General features: G+C 38.4%; 2 protein-coding genes across 3 annotated transcripts; both read left to right on the top strand.

Annotated features, from left to right (window-relative positions):
* The first annotated feature begins 1,847 nt into the window (after nucleotides 1–1,847).
* zfpl1 (zinc finger protein-like 1) lies at nucleotides 1,848–6,980 on the top strand. Of its 2 annotated transcripts, none has more exons than XM_053331984.1 (8): nucleotides 1,848–1,986; nucleotides 4,470–4,577; nucleotides 4,674–4,785; nucleotides 5,096–5,289; nucleotides 5,469–5,547; nucleotides 5,657–5,848; nucleotides 6,044–6,167; nucleotides 6,310–6,980. In XM_053331984.1, exons 2-8 carry the CDS (start codon nucleotides 4,476–4,478, stop codon nucleotides 6,494–6,496), a joined length of 990 nt encoding a protein of 329 aa, XP_053187959.1. In that variant the 5' UTR covers nucleotides 1,848–1,986; nucleotides 4,470–4,475; the 3' UTR covers nucleotides 6,497–6,980. The 2 variants fall into 2 exon arrangements, with proteins under 2 accessions (XP_053187959.1, XP_053187957.1); XM_053331982.1 differs by having other exon boundaries at nucleotides 1,848–1,999.
* A 12,381-nt stretch (nucleotides 6,981–19,361) lies between these two features.
* On the top strand, nucleotides 19,362–22,809 carry rom1a (retinal outer segment membrane protein 1a). The gene is made up of 4 exons (XM_053331813.1): nucleotides 19,362–19,511; nucleotides 21,452–21,882; nucleotides 22,009–22,255; nucleotides 22,606–22,809. The coding sequence occupies exons 1-4, from the start codon at nucleotides 19,362–19,364 to the stop codon at nucleotides 22,807–22,809; spliced, it is 1,032 nt and encodes a 343-aa protein (XP_053187788.1).
* Nucleotides 22,810–23,664: the final 855 nt, after the last annotated feature.

Here is a 23,664-nt window from a genome sequence, read left to right as displayed (position 1 = left end):
CAAACCAATTGAGTGATGTGCTGATCATAAGTGCAAGAGCACTTCTTGAAGACATCTGTTCATCTCTGCCGTTTACTTTTAATGAAGTCACAGCGGTAAATCACAGGCCTATGATCATGCAGACCTCTGCAATCATTGATCATCTATTACAAAGATACACATATAAACATGGAAAATAAATCATCTGCATCTGCAAAGGCTACATGCTGGGAACTGTTATTCTGATGGAAGATTGATCTAATTTTCTGTGCTGAAGGTGATGAGATACTGAACCAGGCATTTGTACATAATTTTGTAGTGGCATTCAGTTTGTGCGCCATCTGCTGACTAAATACACTAACTGCAATCTAATACAAACGAGCCAATACAAAAGGCAGGTGCTGAGTAAAACAAGCAGCTTTTTTTGGCTGCTGTCTTGCAAGGAAAAATGTAAAGGTGCACTTAATGAAAAACTAAAAAGCATGACAATTTCATTAATTGATAGCTGTCCCCGATGATTCAGCATGACTGCACACAGGTGCAATTTGCTATTAAAGATAAACACACATGAATCTGCATTCTGTTCACACTGCATATTTAATAGATACTCAGAAATGTTCAGGTTGCTTATCTATATTGTACATCTGGTCTTATTTCTTTTTGGCGCTGTGAGATAAATTAATTTCATCTTATCTTGTCTCAGGGTCATCTGATCAAGTGTCTTCAAAAGCTGTTACCTGTCTTTAAAATAAGAGGGTCTTTAGGATGACATTATTAACGACAGCTTTGCTTGAAAAACAGGACAGGCATGTCTACTATGCAAATTACTTATAGAGTCAAATTAAAACCAAATCAAATGTCTAACCAGTTCATCTCTGTGCTGGATTACAGTTTAATTATGTTTGTATGTAGCCTTTGAATTGGCTTTAAAGGATGGAAGGACGGGATGCTTTGTAAAACAATACAATTTGAAAATTTAATGTGTGAGAATCATGAAAGGGAACACATGCATCTATTGAATCATGAGGTCAGAATCTGATAAGAGAGACACTAATGAGGATGTCCATTTAACAGGCTACCTCCTCCTCGAGGGGATGACATTTTATTTCAGTTTATTTATCAGTGGCATGTGCAGACATTAATATGGACATGTAAAAGATAAATCTCCTCAAGCACAGCTCCCAGTACCACCCACTTCACTGACTAGGACTAGGATTAAGACTCAAACCATACACCACTCACTCATAGTAAAAAAAAGACTGATGCTGCAGCTGCAAATGTACAACAGTATGCATGAGTGTATTTACTTTATCTTACAATGTAAATCCCAGGCAGATTGCACATGTATATAATCTCAGGAACTTCTGCATATTGCAGATTTATGTATTTCAGATTTATTTACACAAATATCCAGTTTACTGTATATAGTATTTTATTTTATCCTGTTTTTGTATGTATTGTTGATTCTATTTTTAGTACACTTTCAGCCTTATGCCCCCCCACCCCCTCATATACATATAGACTACTGTGAGTTACCTAAAATATTCTAAAAAAAATTTTTAAAGAAAGGTAAGGAAGAAGAAGAAGAAGAAGAAGAAGAAGAAGAAGAAGAAGAAGAAGAAGACATTTATAGGCCTACACTACATGAAAGACAATAAATGATAACACAATTACAAAAAAAATGTAATTAGTGACTAGAATGTGAGGAATATCTATTTTTTTATTTATTTGGCTGGAAAGAAAACACTAAAATGAATGGCCACTGAGGGAGAATGAAGCCTGAGGGTGGCAGTAATGCAGCATCATGATGCCAACTGCTGCAACAGCTACAGGAGAAGAAGAAGACAGAAGCGGAAGAGACGTGGCACATAAACAGAGAGAGGAAGGAAGCAGCTACCTGCAAGTTTACTGATGACAGCCACTGGATCCTCCTTTCATGTCAATTTGACCAGCAGGCTTAAATGACAGCCGTTCAACTATCCCTGAAGCGAGCGGGACTTGATTAAAGTCTGTGTGACAGGTGACGTCTATTTATTTATCATTTGCGTAGGAAGCTGTTAGCTGAGCTAGCCTGTTAGCGTTACTGAGAACTTCCAGCTAAACTAGCAGCTAATGTTGCTATCAGAAGGTGTCAACGCCGACAAAAAGAATGAAGGGAGAGCAGAAAACTGACCCATGACCTCCTGAAATGTATGTGATAACTCATGTCAGGATAGAAAGAGCCCAAGATCAGAGGCTCAGTCATTTCTAGGTCAGCAGGTAGAAACCACGTCAACAGACCAAATGAGAAGATACTAGAACTCTGTGTCATCGATGACCCATGATTAACTTAGATACAGGGCATTTAACTCAATAACCTGTCGCTATTGATAATGTGACTATGATTTTATTAGGATGATATTACAATATAATGTATATAGAATATACAGTAGTAGTATACTATCACTGTCCATTAAGGACTGTACCATCCACTCCTTGAGACATGGCATGAGTAAAGTAGATATGCTGAACATACATGAAAAGTACAATAAGCCTTTACACCCAGGGAGAAAGAAAACCTATAGTATTTAAAATCATGATCCTCAAGTATCTGGTCTATATGTAATGTTTAGAGGTGTACATCACATGTCCCTTTACAATAGATAGTATATCAATTCAATGGGCAATGATTGGATGTTTGCCGGTATCACAAAGTCTGCCATGATGTGATTTTGATTTGATTGCCGGCGATTGATATGAGATGATATCACATGCTGATTTATCACTTCCATTCATATTAAATCACCAAAAGCAACTAGAATATCATTTGACATTTTTATTTCTCAGTTCAGCCTGACATTTAAATGAAAAACAATCTAGTTTTTTTTTTTTAAAGAAAACTGAAATAACAATATAATAATTAATAATAATAATAATAATAATAATAAGTTACTATTTTTATACATTAAAGCAGAATCTTTGCTTCTCTTTCAAAACTGCGGAGGAAAAAATGAGACCAACCACCTCACTTTGCCCAAAAGATGAGCAGCAGTAGCACAGTCCAGGCTGTTTATAGTCTGTCTGAAGCATTTTATGATAGACTTACCTCTAATCCAGCTGCAGATGCATTTCAGGCAGCTGAAATGTGATTGTGGTGACTGTCTGCTCACCATGGTGTTGCTTGCATTGTGTTTGAAGGTGTGTGTGCCCGGGCGGAGACCGATGTGCCAGGGGAATTTCAGAATAAACATATGTCTTGAATATGTTTCTTTACACCCCTAGTAAATCAAGATGTTATGCTGTATTTTGCAAAAAAGGAAACACAAATTAAATACCTGAAAAAATCAAGGTACTTGGTCTCACGGATGCAGAATTATATAAACAAATAGAATATTGCCCTAAAACAGTCCTTTTCATTGATTTGGAGCATTACTCACAATGTGAAAATACAACCACAGACATGAATGACAGATACCTGTAGGCGGTTGATGGGTGTAAATGGTATTGCAAAATCTCTTAAGCTTTTATCATCACATAGCATGTGTTGACACATCATATACCTGTACTGACATGTACACTTACTGGCCTCTTTATTAGGTACAACTAATGCAATATGATACAACAGCTCTGCTTTAAATTCTACATTTATGAAGTTTGTACATTTTCAGTTTTTTATTTACATTGTCAGAAAAATGATAATACTACTTTATGTTTATTATTGAGGTCATAGTGGGTGATGGTGGTGTGTTAAGGTGCATTAAATTGAATCGTATTTCTAATATTTTGTCTACTCCATGAACATATATGAGGGTGGCAAAATATTAGGAACACAAGTCAATATAATTCACCCCAGTACGCCACCACCACATAGTATGACCTCAGTAATAAAAATAAAAGTAGAATTTATTGGATTGGATTGAATTAGATTGTACATGTGCACCTAATGATACATGTTTACATTGTGGCAGTTATTGCTCTTCTAATTATTCCCCATCCGCATGGTCACTACTTATGATTATCTTCAACATTACTGTGACATAAAAATTGAGCACTCTGAAGTTTAAACCCTTCTCATGACTTTTTATTCAAAAGGAAAGTGAGGTTAGCTTGCTCCACTCTAAATTAACAATGTACCAACAGCTAGTGCATCAGGGTACATTTCATGCTGTCAAGAAGAAGCAAAGAGACCAAGCTGTGCTTATCTTTGCCTCTATTGTGTGTGCAAAAATAATAATGCATGAAGTCTGTATTAGAAAAACAGTAGCCTCAGGACAAATACATTTAGTGTACATGTCACATGCTTTTTCCATTAAATGAAGACAATCTAATTGATTTAACACCTTGGTAAAAAATAAACTGGGATTTGATCTTTTGTTTGTTAAGTCCTCTGTTTGCTTTAAACAGTAGGACAGTTTGTAAGTCACATAAGGATGAGAAATCAGAGTAATATTTTTTTGTGTGTACATCCATAACAAACCTGCATTTGTTTGCTTGTCCTGAACACATCACAGGTGGCCATGGGTCTCTGCAAGTGCCCGAAGAGAAAGGTGACCAATCTATTCTGCTTTGAACATCGCGTAAATGTGTGCGAGCATTGCCTAGTCTCCAACCACAACAAGGTCAGTGAACAAGTATCACATGACTCATTTTTGTGACAAATCTTTGACATTTTTTAATGACATATTAATTTTCTATTTCCACTTTCTGCCCTTTAGTGTATTGTGCAGTCATATCTGCAATGGCTTCAGGACAGCGATTACAACCCAAACTGCACTCTGTGTAAAAGTCCACTGAGTGCTCAAGAAACTGTCAGACTGGTCTGCTATGGTAAGTTTTTATTCATTAGGAACTTACTGAGAATTTATGCTCACATGTATCAAACAAATTCACTGCTGTCAAAGGATCCATTTAACCAATTAAGGAAAAAATCACTCACTTCCAGTCTTATTCGCTGAGGAGTTTAAATCTGTGCTAAGACTTCTGCCAATACAATAGAGATAAATGGATTTTTGCTTGTTGTGCTCACAGCATTGAAAAATAACAGTAACTCAAATACATTATAATTACATTATACTATACTATGTACGTCCCGACCCTGTTACTGTGCTGAAAACTGTTTTCTTCCTTCTTCCTACAGATGTCTTTCACTGGTCCTGTCTTAATAATTTGGCATCTCGACTGCCCCTCCATACGGCTCCAGCAGGATACCAGTGTCCCAGCTGTCAGGGTCCACTGTTCCCCTCTTCCAACCTGGCCAGCCCAATTGCTGATGTCCTGAGAGAACAGCTGTCATCTGTTAACTGGGCTAGAGCGGGTTTAGGACTGCCACTGGTAAGGGCCTGTTACTGTTACTGAATGCTTTGTTTGTTGATCTCACAACCATTCGAAAATTTTCCTGAAAGCAAATCAAGTGAGAAGAAAATGCACTTTTCCCAGTTGTATTTTAAAAAGATGTAATGCACAGATGTTGCGTGCTAAGATATTTATAAAATTGGATTTGCGGCTGACAGATTGAAGAGCCAATCGGAGTTCTTGAGGAAACAACAGCTAATGATGTCACAGATTACACTGACTGGTCTACATTTGATGGTAAGCCTACATGTTTAGTAGGCCATGATAAACAGTGTTATTTTAATTTAATCAACATATTATTCCTTATGATCGAATCAAACTCTCCTTTCCTCTTTCCATTTTACAGCACAAGAGCAGAGTAATATTTTCCCCAGCCACTCTTACAACACCAGCCTTGTCCCACCACCAAATGCTGTGCCACCCCCAGCACAGGAAGAGCTCGCAGTTCCTCGTAAAAACGGGGATCCAAGTATACCGGAGCACTCTGTGGTCAACTTTACTACTGCCACTACCTGTGACACAATTACAATAAACACAGGTAAAGTAATAGAAAAGCCCTCTGAACTGCTCTCTCTTCCCAAATTTCAAAGAACAGCTTCAGAAGCCTTGAATGTTTAGGGTCAGTTTAGAACATTTAGAACAATTTAGGGTCAGTTTCTTGCACTCACTGAATATACTGTGTTACTTTCCTGTGTTGGAAGACTAACTGTAATGTTTTGTTGTTATTCTGCAGCATCATCACCGAGAAAGATCTATGACACACGGGACACTGGTCACAGCTCTGTCACACAGATCGACTTTGACGATGACAAGTATCGGCGACGACCAACATTAAGTTGGTTCGCTCAAATTCTCAAGTTAGTATTCTGTCTATTAGAGCTGTCTTTGGTTGCTTTGTCATTAGTAATCCGTCATTATGGGAATGTTATTGTGATCTCTTATTCATTCATTCATTCATTCATTTATTTATTTATTTATTTATTTAATTATTTATTTCAGGAACCGCACAGGTGGAAAGCGGACATCTCTGTCCTGGAAGCAGCGAGTCTTTTTGCTCCTTCTTATCGGAGTTCTGGGATTCTTCACACTGATAATCATTATGGCTAAACTCGGACGTGCCTCAGCTGGCTCAGACCCAAATCTAGATCCTCTCCTTAACCCCAACATCCGTGTGGGGAAGAACTGAAAACAAGCATTGATTCATTCCTTCTTTTCCTTTCCGTGTTACACAAGATAAGCCTGTGTAGAACAAGCTGGAACGGGACTTTCTAATACATCGTTAGCCCAACAGAGGGAGCCGTTTACCCAAATTGAATGGAGAAGACTATAAGACACTGTGCCAGTGTTAGAGTGGAGGTAATCACTGGTTCCCTTCATTTCCATCAGGCAGTAGGAACATGCCTGGGGACTTAAGATGATTAAAAAATATATCTCACAACATTCAGGAGCTGCGATTCCAGCAAAGCAACCTCCAAACTCCAAAGGTGTACAAGGTCTGGTGCATATAGATGAAAAATCCACTTATTGTTGCTTTGAATAGCTATTGATGAAGAGGGGCAGTATTTATATTTACAGTTCTGGCTAACATTTGTCAGTGATCTTTGTAGGTTGATTTTTTTTCTCTCAAAAGCTCAATAGAAACTAAATAAACACTGTCGATGTTGAAGGAACTTCTTTTGCTGACATGTATGTAATCAGAAGTGTAACATTCGGTAACGTTTGCAAAGTTATGAACTGATTCCACTAAGGAGCAGTTGCTGCTCTCAGTCATTTGTGGAGTGGCCTTGTGCATTTCCACTTTAGAGAAGAGGCAGCCGTTAGAACTGGAGTCAAAAATACCCCACACATAATTAATACACAACTATTTATGGGTGTTTGCATTACTTCTAAAATTGAGTGCATTGCTTTTAGATTTGCCATACATACTGTATGTACATTTTCCTGCTGTTTTTTGACTGTACATTAAATGGGAATACTACAGAATTTCAGCATTTTAATGTTTTTTTAAATCCTATTATAGATTTATCTGCTGCTGTGCAAGACCAAAATCAAGAGTGAAGAATTTATGGAATTGTCGGTTGTGTCAGCTTCAGCGAGTCAGTTTTCTTTCTGAATAATATTGTTATAAAAGATGATAAAAATGTGTATTTGTATTACACATTTGAGAGCAGAAACTCAAATAATTTGTTTTCCATTGACCTGTTCTCAGCTGCTGTCCCAAAGCAGCTACCACGGAACTGCAGGGTGAGCTCTGCAGAGTGAATAAAAATGATGTTCTGACACTCATATCATCATCATCATCATCATCATCATAATAAACACAAATTGTTAAAGTGTTACATAAAATTGGATGAAATCTCACACAATAGAAGCAACAAAATGCACTAAAATGACATCACTTTGTATTCCACTGGTAAGACACTACATGTCTGTCTTCATAATAAACGTTTACATTCAAAGACAATGGTGTCTGTAACTTATTTCAACATGTATCAGATGCTAATGATTTTTTCAGCAGGATGCATCAAATCCAAAGAACTACTTTATCTACATCTATTTTGTGCCTAATGTCTGTCATAACCAAGATGTAAAACAGTTCCTGCTTAAATGATAAGGAACAGACTAAATACAGTAAATGTCTCATGTTCAGTTCTTTACTGGAGACAAAGTTGGATATTAGATTCTCCCACCTTGTACTGAACATCATGTACTTTCACTCACTGTGAAAATAAGGAGTCAGACCTACCTCATAGATAAAAACCTGACGAATGAGCTCTATGTTGTACATAACTATGAAACCACTCCACAAATATGTTGCACAGTACTCCCCCTGGTGGTGCATTCAGAGCTCAGGACCTCTTCAGTAATGTCCTCATGTACTCAGTGAGGTCAGTGTTAGGACAGAGACCAGAATCAGACTGATTTTTAAAACTATCATTCCATGTCTGCCAAAAAAAAATATAATTATGACATTTTATTATTAAATCATTGACATTCATCTTATTTTGTAATGTTCATGGAAATTGAAATATTGTCTTGTTGGCATAATACTAACATCAAGTTAGAGTTAGCTCTTTCTTGCAGATATGATTTAGATTTTCATACTGTTTGCATTCAAAGATTACCTCATTACTATTCATTTTTTCTTTTGCATTGTATTTTGGTTTTTTCGGTTCATATAATGTTTTGTGGCACATGGACATCTGAAACTAAACACCCCACTGATCAACGAATTCAAAGCATTATCCTACCTTAGACTCATTGTATGTAACTACATAGTGTAAGTCAACTTATTTTAAATTCATATTTATTTTTCTAATATGGAAGTTCCTCAGTATGTTTAGTGTTGTATGGGTCTGTCCTGTGTACTGCATGTATGATGGACTTCAGCAGAGGGTAGGCGAATATTGATCAAAAACTTTCACCATATCACCACAACAACATTCCCAAATACTTCTGCAAGTGACTGTAGAGCACTGCATTCGTTACTATGCTTATGACTGTGACAGATAGATGACATACTGCATTGCATGTTGTAACATTGTCACATACTGCTGTCCTTGATGATCTTTGTAATAACCCCCTTCAAGTGTAGACCCCAGTGTTATAACTATATTCACCAATATATCACGTGTTTGCATGTGAGTGAGTGTTTGTGTGTCAGTCGCAATCTCTAACTTTCCATTGCGTTTGCCAAACAGCCACAGCAGTGAAGGTCTGCCATTGATTGTCAGTGGATCTGAGCCATGTTCCACTGATGCAGGGAAAGCTGCCTCCGGTGGTGATTATTATGCACGCTGCAAAATGACAACTGGGATGACAGATCTGGCACCCGTACAGAACACAAGAGCTGTAATTTGTATTGTCTTGTATTTCTCTCGATGTGTGAAAATAGTTCAAGTTACGAGTGGTTTAATATAACAGCATAATGTTTTATGGTGTAATTGCTTTTGTCACTCTATTGGAATTCAATGTGTTTTTCAGTAACTTTGAGTTATTAGATGTCCCATTGCACTGACATAATAGGGACATTCTAATCAATAACTTCTCACTTTGCAGTTAATGTGCATACAGTAAGCAGCACAGCATGCCCACACCTCTGTTCAATACGCGTGACGACAATCATAAGTGGAAAAACCATCTTCATGATGAGCTGCTGAAATTTGCAGTGATTTGTTTTGTTTAATTTATTTAATTTGTACACCTCTTTGATGTACCACATTGAAGGGAACCTGACAAGTTGAAGAATGAGTGATGGAGGCCAGTGTCTTTTGGCTTCTGCAGTGATATGGATCCTACAGTAGATATGAAGACATCAATATATCATAAGTATTTATTCATGGTATTTTCAAATATGCTGAGATTCTCATTGATTGTAATATTTGGCATGACTATTTTGATTTCCTTAATCTTGCCATTGTTCTCTGAAAAGAAAGCAACATGTTTTGGTTTTTAAATCATTTACAATGAAAGTAATTCAAGAAATTAAGGAAAATAAATATAAATATAATTATACATAAATAAATAAATGACGTAATTTGATGAATAGAGTATATTACTTTATTGCAAGTGTAAAGCTTGTATATGTACATGTATTACTCATTAAAACTGGTATTATTGAAATACAAGCATAAACAGAATACAGGACAGTTTAATACAGGTCAAAGTATCTGCATGCAACAAATGGCCTTTCTGTCATTGGATGGCACAGGAGTCAATATTGATGTGTATATGTGTGTGTGTGTGTGTGTGTGTGTGTGTGTGTGTGCATGTTTTTTCACACGTGCTTCCCTGCTCATTTAGACGCCGCATCACAGAGAGAGTCATTGCGTTTCTGATACAAAGCATCAATGAACATCTCTGCCTTTGTCATTCCTGCGGCTCCTGTGAGATCGTAAGTACAGATGTTTTCTCTGTGGTAGATGTTTTAGTTAATAGTTAATACCTGAGTTAATTTCTCTGTAGCTGCTCTATTAACTAGAATAAACGTGCATTAGAACCCTAGAACTTGTTTTATAATTAAATGTTCAATAATGTTACTTGCAACTTAACAAAGCTGCTTTTCAACAAAGATGACTGCATGGGACTATTTACAGCTGCCTTTTCACAATATGCATGCATTTAACTGATCAGTAATTATGTTGTTGTTAAACTATTATTATTATTATTATTATTATTATTATTATTATTATTATTATTATTATTATTATTTCCTTTCTTTAAACTTAAAAAATCATTGAGGGCTGGCCCTCATTTACAATTATGTAAAGTAACAATGACTTTAAAAGATACAAAATAGATAACAATGCAAGATGAAAAACAAATGAATTAATACAGGTAGAAACAGAACCTCAAAGGTTTGTATCATAGATCTGAATCGACCAAGCCTTACTCAAGTATTCATTTTAGGTTGCTGAAAGCAGCTAGTCATACAGCCACATAGATGTGATAACAGATGGCAACTTCCCAATAAACTTTGAAGATAAACAAATACATATGCTTATCACGTCTTTCAGGCAGAGAAGATCATCCAACTCTTTTGAACAGAATACAATGATGAGTGCTACGAACATCACCAGTAATAAACCTACGTAAGAGCAGAATGATAAAAAGCATCCAAGAGCTTAAGAGTAGAGGCAGAGGGCCGATTAATCACATCACCATAATCCATAACAGGGGAAAACAGCTTCAGAAATCCTTTTTCCTACAAAACAAATGTTAGCTCATACATGTTAGTCTATTACCATATAAAAACAATTATTTATCATAATTTAATGACATAATTGTGTAGATGAAATTTTAATGTAAATGTGTCATCTATACGAATACCAATGTATTTATATCCTGTAACTCTTTCAATAATGAATCCAGTAGAAATAGTTTTTACTTTTGTTACCTCAAGCTCTGGAGAATAATGAAAATGTAGTTTTATTTGCATTTAATACAAGTTTAAGATCATAAAGTGCAGCTTGTAGAATGTAAAAAAAAATGTGTGTATAAATATGTATGGCAGTTAAAGATAAAAAAAATATGATTCATATAAATTGTAAAATGCTAGGAAAATGTATAGTTTAATGAGTAGTTTAATATGTAATGACATCTAATGACACCTAATTTATTGCAATTATTGTATGAATTGAAATGTGGATTAAAAAAATAGTACACCAGCATGAGACTGAATTATGTAACATTATTTTAAAGAAGTAAAATTATTTCCTCAGGGATCAATACCTTGCCAGTTTCTGAGGACGTCGCTCAGCTGATGGTGAAATATTTCATACCTTAATATCCTGATAAGGACAACAGAGGCGTCAAAGGGCAGAAGTCTGACATGTGTGACCATCAGGAGAAAGACCACAAGCACGGAAAGACCACAAAATCTCAACAAATGAAGCACCACCAAAATCAAGTCCACCATCATCACCATCACCAGCGCAAGTTGCATCAGTCTGACAATGACAGTCCTGAGTAAGTCAGGAAATTATTGTATTATGGAATATGTTACTAATTTAAAATAGACCATTTTAAATTCATTTTGACTTTATTTTTACATTAGTGGGATTCACTTAGCAGAATATCTCCGTCCATTCATGTGATATTGATTCATAAACAACTGTCATCATTGTCACATCTGGTCTTGGTATCCTGACTTTAAATGTGTATGTTTTCCTTTTGAAATAGCACCCATTCAACAGCTGAGGACAGCATTTTCAACAACCATCACCCTGACCATCGACATCAGCGTGATATTGACAAGACTCGTGACTCTCATTCTCACCATAACCATCGCAAGCAAAACCACCGCCATGTTTCTCTGTCAGGAACATCTTTGAGTTCTTCAACTGGTTCCTCTTCATCCTCCTCTTCTTCTTCCTCTTCATCAACATCCTCCTCCCCTTCTTCCTCATCCTCCTCCTCTTCCTCCTCCTCTTCCAGCTCTTCCTCCACTTCAACATCTTCCTCTAGCCTTTCATCTGAGACCAGCAGTGAATGTTCAGATAAAAATGCACTTAAGCATTCACAGTCCTGTACTGACATTTCCAGGAAACACAAGTACTTTGAAGACGGAGATGATGCAGTCCCTTTGATAGATAATAAAGGTCAGCAACACAGGCTCCCTGTCAAACAGAAACGAGAGAAAGGCAGGTCCTCTCATAGTGGCCCTAACCAGGGTACACAGAGGATTACAAGAGCCTCTAGACATAATGGAAGCTTCCGCAAAGCCAAATCCATGGAGGCCCTCAGCAGGCCCAGAGAAAGAGATGGACATGGAACTGAGGATGAACAAGAACAGGAGATGAGAAAAAATGAAGCCAAGAAGAACTTAATGAAGGAAAAAATGAAGTTTTCTGCGTTCCTTAATGAGATCACTCGGCAGGTGCTCAGTCCAATGAGACTCAACACCCTTGGGGTTACAGACACTCAAAGACCGAGCAGCCCAAGACAGGCTGCTGTTGGATCCAATAGGGTTGACGGCAGTACCGAGAAATCCAGACAGCAGAGGAGTCGGCCTGCCAGTGCAGAGTCAGTTAGCTCCAGCCAGTACTCCCACATAAGCAAGCAGTCCCACTCTTCTCGACTTTCTCACTCTAAATCTTTCCACCACCATCGTAGTGACCATTCAGTAGACTCAACCCATGACATGTATCCCAGGCCAAAAAGCTGCACTGATATAAGTTGTTCGAAAGGACGTAACTCGCGGCCTCAAAGTCCTCAGCATCATTCCCGTTCACCCTCTTATAAGCACCACCATCATCACCAAGGAGACCGTCATACTCACAGTCAACATCATCACCATGGTAACCGCAAGAGCCCAAGTTATCACCATCACCACAAAGACCACCACAACACAAGTCGTCACCCTCACCACAGACACCACCACAGTCCTGTCTATCATCATAAAGATGACCATAGCCCCACTTATGACCATGGTGAGCACCACAACACTTCTCATCCCAACAAAGACCACCACAATACATCCCGTCACCATCACTATGGAGACCATCATCATGGAGAAAGCTACAGCCCAACTCACGACCATGGAGAACACAATAGTGCAACTCATCATCATCACCATGGAGACCATCATGGCCCTGTTCATCACCACCACCATGGAGACCACCATGGCCATGCTACTCACCATAGAGATCCCCACAACCCAGTTCATCATGATCATGAAGGTCACAACAGTCCAACACATCACCATGGAGACCATCATAGTTCAAGACACCACCACCATAGCAAACACCCAAACACTGAACGCCCTACTACACCACGTCACCATGGACACCACAGTCCAAGCAATGACGACGAAGATCACCACAACCCAACACATCACCATCACCATGGAGACCACCATGGCCATGCTCAACATCACAACTCTGGTCATCAGCATCCCCATGGAGACCACCACAGTCCAGGTCATCAGCATCACCATGATGACCAACATAGGGAGGCTCATCAGCATCCCCATGGAGACCACCACAGTCCAGGCCATCAGCATCACCATGGAGACCACCACAGTCCAGGCAACCAACATCAGCATGGAGACCACCATAGTGAGGCCCATCAGCATCACCATGGAGACCACCACAGTCCAGGCCACCAGCATCACCACGGAGACCACCATAGTGAGGCTCATCAACATCACCATGGAGACCACCACAGTCCAGGCCATCAGCATCACCATGAAGAACACCACAGTCCAGGCCACCAGCATCACCATGGAGACCACCATAGTGAGGCTCATCAGCATCACCATGGAGACCACCACAGTCAAGGCCATCAGCATCACCATGGAGACCACCACAGTTCAGGCCATCACCATGACCATGAAGACCATCATAGTGAAGCTCATCAGCATCACCATGGAGAACACCACAGTCCAGGCCATCATCACCATCATGGAGACCACCACAGTCAAGGCCATCATCATCACCATGGAGATCATCACAGTCCAGGCCATCATCACCATCATGGAGACCACCACAGTCAAGGCCATCATCATCACCATGGAGATCACCACAGTTCAGGCCATCAGCATCACCATGGAGACCATCACAGTCCAGACCATCAACATCGCCATGGAGATCACTACAGTACAAGTCACTCTAAAAAAAATGACCTTGATGATGATGACCACCAAACTCATTTAAGGAGGGACTCTGCTGAGAGTCTGCCTCTATGCAGGAATCTAGAGTCTCTTTCTAGCAACCCAGATTCACCCAGGAATACAAGCAGCTCCTCCAGTCAAGACAAGGAACACACAAGCTTCACTGACTCATCATTACATAAAGTATGGCATTATGGAGTTAACACTACACCCATACTCATTAAAATCCCCTATAACATTCTGTTAATTAACAAATTATTGGTTAGTCAATAGTTCTCTGTGTTGTACATGCTTATTTACAGGTTATGCAATAATGTTCCACTCATTTGCTTTCCTATTGATTTGGGCCCCAGTGTGCATGTCACTGTGGACACTAGCTTAGCTATTACAGAGCAGTAGACTAGTTATCACACCCAAATAGTAATCAAATTGACATGTTGTTTGTAGTGGTATTACTGAATGTAATTTTTCTTGTCAAAGTAATTTTCTTTTCTTCAATACAGGAAAAGACGCATGAGCTGGGTAGAATGATGTAAGTATAATGTAATTATTTTTGTTTTTTTAACTAGTAAAAGTTGTGTCAAAGCTGTCCAAGTGACAGCCATGACAGTGATGCATACATGGGAATATCATAGGAAACACAAACACAAACATTTACACACATAGGAATGAGAGTAATATAAAATGTCTCATTCAATAAATATGCCTCAACAGCTCATATATATTTTCTCAATCAGTTTATTTTTCTTTTGTCTTGTTTAGGGTTTTCCAGGGGCAGAATGAAGGTCTGCACCAAAGTTTGCTGAAGACAGCAGTTAGGATGGAGTGTTTAGGAGAGGAATTCATGAGCAGCCAAAAGGTTTTGGAGGCAGAGCTTCAGAGGACACGTATGGAGCTCAGTACCCTTACAGAGAGGTTTAAAAGGTGAAGAATGACATTTTACTTCTATTACTTCATCTCATACTATTGCAAATACAGTATTAACTGACAATGAATTGTACTATTGTTAAAGTTAATAATTTCTTTTTAGACTGCATGACAACTGCTCCTCCGCACAACAAACCAATAATCTTCTTGAGCAAAAGCTTCACTCAGTGGTGAGATTGCAAGTATTTGTTTGTTTCGTGTGCACAAGCTACAAAAATATAAATTATTAAATTATTAGGAAGTCAAGTATTGTTACATAGAAACAGGTTTTAACACATGTTGAAGTCTTTTTCTACTTATTAATTCGACATTAAATTTGACTGAACATGACTTAAGTCCCTCACTTACTAAAGATTTATCTGTGCTTTCTGTACTTTCTGTGACAGACTCAGAGTTTGGAAGGAGAGCGTGAGAGGTTGAACCGTCGTATTTCAGCACTGACGGAGCAGCTCACTGATGCAAAATTTGCCAACAGTGTGGAAACGTACAATGTAAGATTTTTATCCTCATCTCAGAGACAGACAGTGACAACACAATATTCTGGTAGTTCTTTCTGTTTCTGTTACCTATGAGCAAGAGTGGACATATGAAGAAATGAGATATTGATAAGCCTGTGTGAAATTGTTAGTGCACATATAGCATATATAGCATATAGCATCTTTGAATTTGAAATATTTAATTGACAAACTGACCAATTTGCACACTTAACTTCTACTTACTGTAGGTAACATCAGTGCTGCACAAAACAGACCACCATTTTCAGTCAGATGATGCCATTAATCAGATGATTCTCCCCATCGCTCCCCCTCCGGCTCAGTTCATGGACAGCCTTAATTATGGAAAGGTCAAAGCTGCTGGGCAGGAGCAATCTCTGGGGTCAGTGCCAGAGGAGGAGGAATCAGACTGGTCAGAGATGGGAGAAGAGACCCCACGATTTATACTGACAGGATCAACCAGAGGTCAAGTATGGAGACACCAGGAAGGAGACTTGGACAAAGATAGTGAGTCAGGGGGTGAGGAAATTGTCAGACGCCCTTCTCCATATCCGATGCAGATACCTCATCTCCAGTTCACCATCCACAATGAGATTTTGCCAGTTGCCCAGACCAGTGCTTGTCCTTCTGGCTTCAAGAATCTACCTGATCGCATGACAGGTGAGGGTACATACAGGATCACAACAAGTCCAAACCATGGTTCTGCCATGCTGATCCGGTCAGCTAGCCTGGAGGAAATCCCTCTGGCATGCCATCACATGCAGAAGGAGCTAAGAGGCACAGAGGCCATGATGGACCTCCACCACCCAGGTGATGAAGCTATTGAAGATTCAGATAATGAGATCATTCATCACTGGAGAACAAGCAACGACAGGGATGCAGTTATTATGAGGCCGAAAAGCAGTCTGTCAGAGGCAAATAGCAGTCTGGCCAACCTGCAGTCAGCTGAGCGGATGCTTAACCATTTCATACGTGAGACGCAGACCAGTGAGGGAAAGGGGCAAGGCAGGGCTGAGGTGCATGGCTGGACCGGAGGGATTCCAGATGAGGTGTTGAAGGGTGAACGGACAAAGCTGTAACAGTAACACAAGTGAACTGTTCTCTGTGTTTGAATGCGTGATCCACTTTTGTTGTAAATTATGAGGGAAAGTTCAATGAACCTTTGAATTTAAACAGTGAGACTTATTATGCTCCCCCATTAGTTCAATAAAGATATACACTTAAATGTACTTATTTATATTTATTCAACACACTTGCAGTTTTAGCTAAATCTGTAAAAATTAGATCGTATATTATGTAGAGGTATTATGTATTTAATCTTACACTGTATTTTTCTGTACCTTGAAACATGCAGCTTAGATTTAGTCATAACATGATAAAATGTAAATGTTTATTTCTGTTTTATAGATACACACATAGGCATTTCTTTTCCTGCTCTATCTCACTGAATAGGAACACATCTACTTATTTATTGGCTTATTTATTTTATTTCATTGCATGAAACATTATGTATTCATATAAGTATATATTATTTTGTGTGGTTTGCCACAGTTATGCATTGTTGACTATTTAAAGCTGTATACTGCAAATGTTAAGTAGATCAGTTTTCCTGCTGTAAAACATAGATTTAGGTGTAATAATGTTTACTCACAGATACAGTCCTGTATTAGTATTATTATAATATGTTTATCCAAAGATATATACATTTCACAAGCTAGTGTAAATGTCATCCATGTAACTCTGTCCATCTAACATCTAATAAGATCTAATAAAATAAAGATACTACTATACTTTCTGATGTTTTTTCTGATAACCTTCTATTGTTAAACTCCATCTACATATCTATTTAGATGTATATACACTTACTGGCCTCTTTATTAGATACACCCATGTAATCTAATCCAATCCACAGCTCTGCTATAAACTCTGTATACATTTTCAGTTTTTGACATTGTTAGGAAGGTGATAATTCTACTTTATGTTTATTTTTGAGGTCGCACTTAGCGGTGGTGGTGTACTGAGGTGCATTATATTGAATGGTGTTCCTAGTATTTTTCCCCTCTCATGTATCTTAATGGAATGGACAAAATATTAGGAACAACATTATTTAATTCAATGCACCCTAGTACATCTCCATCACCCACTATGACCTCAGAAATACACACATTTTTGGTGGCATCTCTCTGATTCCTTGACATATACCTGAGTGTATGCACACACCTACTATATAAATAAAGATTGATTGATTGATTGATATGTACCAATAACCACGTTTTCACTTATCCAGAACTTCCAGAGTAATTGAAATGATGTGTATTATGTAATACAGACAATGCTTTCTTCTGCTTGAATAGTTAGAAGCTATATTTACTGTAACATTCCATGCTGTGAGGCTGGAGCTCCTTCACAGTGAGGGCCAGTGACCCTGGGTCAGATCCAGGACATGGACTACATCTCCCACTTTGCCTCAGTGTTCCTTGAGTAACAGAAGAAGCTGTCTTGTTACCACTGTGACACTGGCCTGGATATACTGTTTGGGCGTTTATAAAACGATGAGATAGTACCCTCCTCTGGCTGCTGTTTTGATTTTGCCTAACTACCTCAACTTTTGCAGAATTCCTGCCTTATGAACAGCACACAGGCCCTATAGAGAGAGTTTTATCTATCCCTCTGAACTTCTTATGGGTATTTAACATAATCAGCACATACTCTGGAGCTACATAGTCCTTTCTCCTTTGGCTTAAGTGAAACATTCCATCAATGTGATTTTTTTTCAATTACCTCAGACTTCAATATTTTCTTTGGCTGAAATGGAAAACAAATAAAGTGTTTTCTTTTCATCTCAAAGTTATTCAAGTCTATGTGGCATGCTTGAAGTTGTGTCATAAGGATCTGTGTTACCCAGTTAATAACTCCCTGTCAGGTTCAATTTAGTTTGTCATCCACGCCCCTCTGTATGTGTGATGGGTGCTGAGCAGACAATGGCCTGGATTCACAGAGCAGTTTAATAGGATAGGTAGGCATTAGAGGTAAGACGCTCCCAGCATCCAGGTTTGCCAAATCCACTGTGCCAAATCCACTGTGTGGCACCCTGGACGGTACACAGTGGTCGCAGGAGATATCTGGACTTTTTTTTACCACTTTTTGGGGAGACAAATAAGGTGAATTTTGATGCACTTATATCTGTTGAACTGAAGATGCACCAGTTGAGATGTAAAACTTTAAAACTTTCTTCTCAAAGGATTTTGCACTAACCTCTTAAGCTTTTCATTTTTGGATAAAAGTTTGTTTCTTACATTGCTATTGTTTCTTTTTATTTTTCATGTTCTGTTGCTACCGGTTTAATTTTCAAACGCAGAGTTGAATTACAGTTTTGTCATCTTCATCTCTGAGCCTTTAGAGTCCTGCCTCTTAACTCTTCTCCTTTCTCTCAGACAAAGAACAGCATCGTCCCTCGTTGCCACATCACTCTCCTTCCCCTATTCCCCCGGTAAGACTCGGATCCCAAAGCTGCAACCATGGTGTTGATGAAGATGAAGTTCCCCTTTGAAAAAAGGGTGAAGTTAGCCCAGGGACTGTGGCTCCTCTCTTGGACTGCCGCAGTCGCTGGGGCTATCACCTTCACCCTGGGGTGCATCCTCAAGACGGAGCTCCGGAAGAGACAAGAGGTACTGTCTTACGTCTTATATGCTACAACTTTGAAGCTGAGAACAGTTCCAAAACATTGCTGTTTCTGACTTCTTTTCTTTTTTATATTTAAGTTACCAGCAAAATCTCAATGCTAAATATTGTAATTACATATAGTTTTAATTGCAAAAGTGAGTGAGATGTAATGATACTTCTCAGTGTAACTGAAGCTATATATGAGTATTGGGAGTTGTACGATGGCTGTGAATGAGTTGATTACACATTGCTGTACTGATTTACACTAATTACACAATGAACACTTGACAAACGTCATTTGTGCCAATTGTACTTTCTTTGGCACTTGGTCTTTTTGGATGAAAACAAGAAAATGTGAAAACAAAAAATGTGTCTTGCAAAGAGAAATCCAAATTCACATTGTCAAACTTAATGTCCTTGTTATGTGAAGACAGACAGCTAAACATACCTGTGACCCACTTTGGGTCCTGACTCATCATTCGATAAACTGCGCTCTATCTGCAGACTTAATCACCTTAATCCCCATATTTAAAGGTTGTCATCACACCTTTGCATTATTAACAAACCTATTACACAGACTGTAACTAATGTGGATGTATTTAATTCCTACATTTACCTAGTGTGCACATTTAATAATATGCAAACTCATAAACATCATCTTTGTGCAAATATCACTGCGTTTTTCAGTATTTCTAGTACATCAAAAAAATTAATTTGCAGTCATGTGATCCCCTTAATATAAAGATTTTATCTTGTGACAGCTGGAGGATTACTTAGTGGCTGCAAAAAAAGTATAAATAGCTTTAATAAAAACATTATAAACAGGTACATTACATATAACAATAAATTAATTAATTATAGAAACATATAAATGTTACTGTCATACAATTATCTATACTACATTGTAGTTTCCACCACTGATTTTAATCCAATAATTTTAAAACTGTAATATTTCAATGGAATTTCATGTAATTCATCATCGCATCATGTGAAAGTATGTGTATACATTTAGCACCCTTAACAAAAGGCAATAAAAAGTGCCTTAGTTCCTCTGCATTGTCCAACTACACAGTCTGAAGGTCAACATCAACATATCCCTAAAGTACTTCAGGTTTGACTTTGTGTGGAGGCCTCCCACTCTGCTGAACATTTTTCCATCAATCCATGTTATAGTTTTAGGGGAGTGCAATTATTGAAACCAAGAAACAATAAGATTTGTATACAACATAAAGTCAATACATAATACATACTTAATACATTCACAGGGAAGCATCCTGATTCAGTATTATCACATTTGACAGTTTAGTTTTAAGAACTGAAAGATGGGAATAAATGCTGCTGGGATAATTTGGACACAGTGAGTGAATAAGATGAAACTGCAGTCATAATAGGTGTCCTTGACCAAGCTGAGGCTGAGCTGCTCCCGCTGAGCTGCTCAATGCTCAAGATCTGATTGAACTGACGCAGGCATAATTATGCATGGTTGTTATTGAATGTCATGCTAATGTAGAAAGTTATTATACATACATGCAGGACATCTTCCCTGTATCAAAAGTTTGACCAGGGTTAATCACTACACATGTTGTGTGGCTAGGCATCATTCCAACCCACAGAGTTTTAACTTAAAATTCAAGATTATAAAGTTAGGCTGAATCATTATGGGTTGTATATGAAATGGCACACAATACATGTTATAATTAACAGCTGTGCATCTAAACTTACTCACCATCAGTGGGTAAAAAATTAAGTTAAAAAACTGGTAGAACTGATGCTTAATATATGAATTTAAAAAAATCAGGTAATTTCAGATATATTACTTTAGTCAGCATATTTTAAACATTAATTGAAGGATTATGCATCATTTAAAAAATATATATATTTAGATGTGTTTTTGCTATTAAAACAAAGTGAATTTATATTCATTGCATTACTGTGTGACTTGCAGGTAATGGAAAACTCCGACATACATATTGTGCCCAATACCCTCATGCTTGTTGGTCTGGCCTCCTTGGGTATCAACTACTTTGCGTCCAAGATCTGTCAGGATGCCCTGGATGCTGGGAAATTCCCTCTATGGAAGAACTTCTTGAAGCCCTACTTTGCTTGCTCTTGTTTCTTCACTGTCCTCATGCTGCTATCTGTCATCATGAGCTTCGCAATGAAGGGCAGCCTGGAGAGATCTCTGAAGGGTGGCTTGAAGAACGGCATCCGCTACTACAAGGACACAGACACCCCTGGCCGTTGCTTCCAGAAGCAGAATATCGATCGTCTGCAAATGGAGTTTCAGTGCTGTGGAAACAATGACCACAGGGATTGGTTTGAGGTCCAGTGGATCAGCAACCGCTACCTTGATTTCAGCTCTAAGGAAGTGAAAGAGTAAGTTGTGGGTAATGTTACAGAATGTAGTAGAGTGGGTTTCACATCTGTTAATATTTATGCAAAAACAAGGGGATCTCATTGTAGATGAGTTGTATGACACACATCTTTCATTTGTTTCTTTAGCCGCATCAAGAGCAACGTGGATGGCCGTTACTTGCTAGATGGAGTCCCATTCAGTTGCTGCAACCCCAGTTCTCCGCGACCATGCATCCAGTATCAGCTCACCAACAACTCAGCTCACTACAACTACCAATACCAGACCGAGGAGCTCAACATCCACCTCCGAGGCTGCAGAGAGGCCCTGGTCCACTACTACATGGGCCTGATGAACACCATTGGGGCTGGAGTACTGTCAGTCTTCCTCCTACAGGTATACTATGAAAGATTTACAGTGCTTCTACTATGATTTCAGGCAGAGTCGATGGTGCAAAGGTGAGATTTAAAATTTGGAAGCTGGTAAAGGCAAGACATCAGCTTTTTGGGAAGTCACGCAGAGTTAGATGCAAAGGTAAAAATGCATTCTTGCAGTTGAGAATGAGAATCCTGACCAAACAAAGAGGGAATATTGACTCATCTCCCCTTCTTTGGAGCATCTGATGTACAGAATTTATTTGAGCAATATCCATCAATAACCATTTCCTTTTGGTAGTCCTTCATGATGTTCTGTGATGAAAGCTGCTCTACATCTAACACCTATTTCTTCTACCTCCTTCTTCCTAGTCCTCTGTGCTGGTGAGCTTGCGGTTACTGCAGACCTCCATGGAGGCTCTGGAAGGCAACGAAAATACAGAGATCGAGACAGAGGGGTACTTGCTGGAGAAAGGAATTAAAGAGACCATCATGGAGTACGTAGACCCTGTGCTGAAGTTCCTCCTGCTGACGAACCAGGTGGAGGAGGGTGGTGATGAAACAGCCCCAGCCTAAACCAGCAATGATGTGCACACCTGTAAATAACACAGAGAAGGCAACTAATGAACAATCATGTAAAACTAAAAACAGAAGATAAATCACAATTTTCTAAGAGTTTCATGGATTTAGGGATAGTATTTTTTATCGTCCAAAGACCATAAATTAAATGTATATCATTCAAATTCCAAATGCTGAACTGACACCCTAAACCGCCTCAAAATATACCCACAGATGTTATTGAAAATGATTATTTCTGCTGTCTTGTCGTTCCTTAAAATAACTGAGCACATGTTGATTTTTTATTTCAATTTCATTGTTTCATTGTAAATGAATGATAAACCCTTTATTGTCATATTTGATTACAGTCCCACAAACACAAAAAAAATCCATTGCTTTTGAATGTGATGTACACTGCTAATTGCATTTTCATAATTCTTGTCTGTGTCACAATCAATAAAACAATCACCAATCACTGAGTAAACGGTAATTTGTGAGGCAATGTACATTTTTTTTTTTTTTTTTTTTTTGGATCTTATACAAAGGATGTAAAGCTGACTGTAGAGAGACACAGGGCACAATGCTCTGCTGTGCAACAGGACTATGACAGAATTTAAAAGATGATTTATTAAAGATTGAAGTAAGTAATTGCCTTATGGAGTGGTGTCACTTATTGCTTCTTTTTCTAATATAATCAAAGCAAATGCAGATATTATGCATAACACATCATTGGTCACCCTCCATAACACTGCTCCAAGTTGCTACTTTGAAACCCTGCCTCTTTTCTCCCCTGTCAGTGAAAGGAATAGGATTAAGAAGACTGATTAATCGATGTCAGTAATGCAGTGAAAGCCATCAAGTGCGTCCTCTGTA

The sequence above is a fragment of the Scomber japonicus genome, chromosome 13 (assembly GCF_027409825.1).
Source record: "Scomber japonicus isolate fScoJap1 chromosome 13, fScoJap1.pri, whole genome shotgun sequence".
NCBI classification, from domain to species: Eukaryota; Metazoa; Chordata; class Actinopteri; order Scombriformes; family Scombridae; genus Scomber; species Scomber japonicus.
This window is presented reverse-complemented; position numbering and strand designations above follow the sequence as displayed.